Raw genomic sequence first — 3,345 nt, 5'->3', positions numbered from 1 at the left:
TACACACACACACACACACACACACACACACACACACACACACAAATTTTTCTAGCAATTTTCTTCGTTTATCAGTATTTCAAATTATATAGAAGAGAAATTAGAATTTTTCTCCACTTAATTTACATTCGTTAATTAAATTCATTTTATGGATATACTTTAGTATAAAATTTCTGTATTAATTCTAATATACGATCGTATAAAAGAGTTTTTCCATTGATTGCCCATATGTAATCTGCATGATTAAAGAATTCATATGGGACTTTTTCGATTAGAAAAACATTTGGTAAGCGTTTGTTAAGTTCAAACACATTCTGAAAATCAAAAATGTAATGAAAGAACAGTATTAATAATGAGATAATTTAAACATATTAAAAACAGAAAATAAATTATCTATATAAATCAACTGTTTTCCTTTTTACTTATGTTCCTTTTATTTTACATTCAATTAGATTCTTTATATTGTTAACAATTATTGATGATCATTTCGTTATATTCATATAAAAAATTTTACCATTTTATGAATAAAAATTAAACGATTAAAAACTAAATTTTTACCTGTTTTGTGACAACCATATCGTTTGCCGCGTAAAATAAAATCATCGGAGCAGTAATCTTTTCGAGATCATACCTTGGAGGTGTTTTCTGTTTATACCGTTTATAATTTTCAGCTGTTCCATAATCATAGCTTCGAAAATCATCTGTAACAATCGATATCATAAAATATAATCGTAAAAATATGTATCTGCATATGTATTCAAAATACATTTGTAAAAAGAGGATTAAATGTATATGTATATATAGAGTGTCCCATTTTAAAAGATCCACTCAAATATCTCAGAAATGTTTAATCGAAGTGTTTCAGATAAAAATTTTATGACTTCAAGGAGAACATAAGATGGTATTATTGGTTTGACCTTAGTTCGCGTTGTCAAGGTCAGGGCAAGCTCATTTTGAATTTTTTAAATGGAATCCTCATTTCATTGCATATTCTTAGCTTCTTGAGATCTTTTCAAAACATTACAATAAAATATTTTTTTCATTAAATACTTTGCGAGTTATATATAAGACTTGAAAGTTACAGCATTGCCGATATTAGCATTATCACCGACGAGATACTATTAAAGATAATCTATCCAGCAAACGAGAATGGATTGAAATGAATTGAAATAGATTCAGATTTTCAGAAATATTGATTCATGAATGTTAAAATGAATACTTTTCAATCTTGAATGCATTTTTATTCATTTATAGGAATTGCATGGAGCATATCTCTATACCTTTCAATCTAAAAATAATATTAGCTTTTTCTGCCCACAAACACAATTGTGAATATTGTTCAATTCAAAATTTTGAATAAGAAATGCAGTTTTTCAATTGCATTCAATTGAATTTAATTGAATCCAATTGAATCCAATTAAATCCAAAAAAAATATTCGCTATTTAAAATACGCATAGAAAAAAAATTTCAATCCATTTTAATCCGTTCTTGTTTGCTGGGATAGATAGAGTTTGCAAATGATTAGACGTGAGCTATTATTATTACAATTATTATATATTATTATATATATATATTATTATTTATTATTATTACAATTGCTATTACAAAGCCTATCAGCAATAAAACCGAAAATAATAACAATGCAATGAGAGGTGAACCATTAACTGAAATCTGAAATACATACACACACACACACACACACACACACCCACACACACGCGCGCGTAATATTTACGTATATATACACACACACATATACACACATACCTGCAACACTCCAATTTCGTTAGTTTCGCTTAAATACTGCGAGTGATATGTATAATTTCTGGATTGCTTTCGTTTTAGCTACGAGAATGGATTAAAATGAATTAAAATTTTTTTAATGTGTACTTTAAATCCATGGAAAATGGATTGAATGGATTGAAATGGATTGAATCCGAGCTGACACTTTAATATTCGAAAGTTTAATATTCGAAAAAAAAAAACATTCGTCTTCAAGGATTACAAATTTTATTCCTAAGACAATTATTTACAATAATTATACCTGAAAGAAACTACTTCAAATCGGTATTAAAAAGCGCATCTTAGAGATTCAAACTCTGGATTATGAATCTTCTACGTTACCCGTTACACTTCTTCAATTGGTAAATGTGTTATTCATTCTCTCTACTTTAATTACAACCAGCTAAACTAGTAACGAAATTGTATAATAAAAATGTCATCAACAGATATAATAAAGTATAAACAATTTACATTATTATGAGACAACATTGGATAAGTGTTAAATAATCTCGCTTGGCGCGCCATGATTAATCTAATATTCGAGCTGTGTTCGACTTGCGAGTCTCCACATTAGCCATTCATTTTACTTCTAATCAAAAGGAAACAAATGAACATATTCTCAATTATTCTTACAATTTTTTTGAACTTAGTTAAATTAAAATAAAAAATTTTCTACTTATAATTTTAAATAATTTAAGTAGTATTTATGGTCCATTTTTAATAAAACTTTTTTTATTCAATTAGATTGAAAAACTGCATTTCATATTCAGAATATTGAATTGAGCAGTATTCACGTGGCACAGAAATTGCTGATATTATTTTTGAATTTAACTGAATTAAAAAAAAACCGTATTTTCTATTCACCATTTCTGAAATGAGTATTCATGATGCACAGAAAATGTTACTATTATTTTTGGATTGAAAGGCATTAAGATATACTTTATGCTATAAATAAATAAAAATGCATTCAGGATTGAATAGGATTCATTTTAACATTCATGAATCCGTATTTCTGAAAATCTGAATCCATTTTAATCTATTTCAATCCATTTTCGTTTGTTGGGTAGAAAATCTGCTTTCTGTGTGGTGCAATTCTAATAATTTATCCAATAAACGAGAATGAATTAAAATGGATTGAAATTTTTTTCTATCCGAATGCGTATTTTAAATAGCGAATACTTTTTTGGATTCAATTGGATGCAATTGGATTAAAAAATGCATTTTCTATTCAAAATTTTGAATTGAACAGTACTCACAATGTATGTATAGTGCACAGAAAAAACTAATATTATTTTTAGATTGAAAGGCAGAGATATGTTTCATGCAATTCTTATAAATGAATAAAAATGCATGAAAAGCATTTATTTTAACATCCGTGAATCAATATTTTTGAAGATCTAAATCCATTTCAATTCATTTCAATCCATTCTCGTTTGCTGGGTACTAAAACGCAAATGATCTAGCAGGAAAACAAGCATCGTCGTCAATTAAAATATTTTTACAATATAATATTTGTATCATACAACATTTATATAATTTTATATTTTCTTACTATGGTATGT

The 3,345-nt window shown here is 26.9% G+C and overlaps 1 protein-coding gene across 1 annotated transcript in view; it reads right to left on the bottom strand.

Moving 5' to 3' along the window:
- Window positions 1-146: 146 nt before the first annotated feature.
- LOC105623819 (lipase 3-like) overlaps window positions 147-3,345 on the bottom strand; it is a 15,526-nt gene continuing 12,327 nt past the window's right edge. The window contains exons 7-8 of the mRNA XM_012205195.1: window positions 559-701; window positions 147-314 (exon numbers count right to left, since the gene is read on the bottom strand). Coding sequence (XP_012060585.1) covers window positions 147-314; window positions 559-701 — 311 coding nt within the window. The remainder of the gene's footprint in view (window positions 315-558; window positions 702-3,345) is intronic.

This window comes from Atta cephalotes, assembly GCF_000143395.1.
Source record: "Atta cephalotes unplaced genomic scaffold scaffold00064, whole genome shotgun sequence".
In the NCBI taxonomy this organism is placed as follows: Eukaryota; Metazoa; Arthropoda; class Insecta; order Hymenoptera; family Formicidae; genus Atta; species Atta cephalotes.
This window is presented reverse-complemented; position numbering and strand designations above follow the sequence as displayed.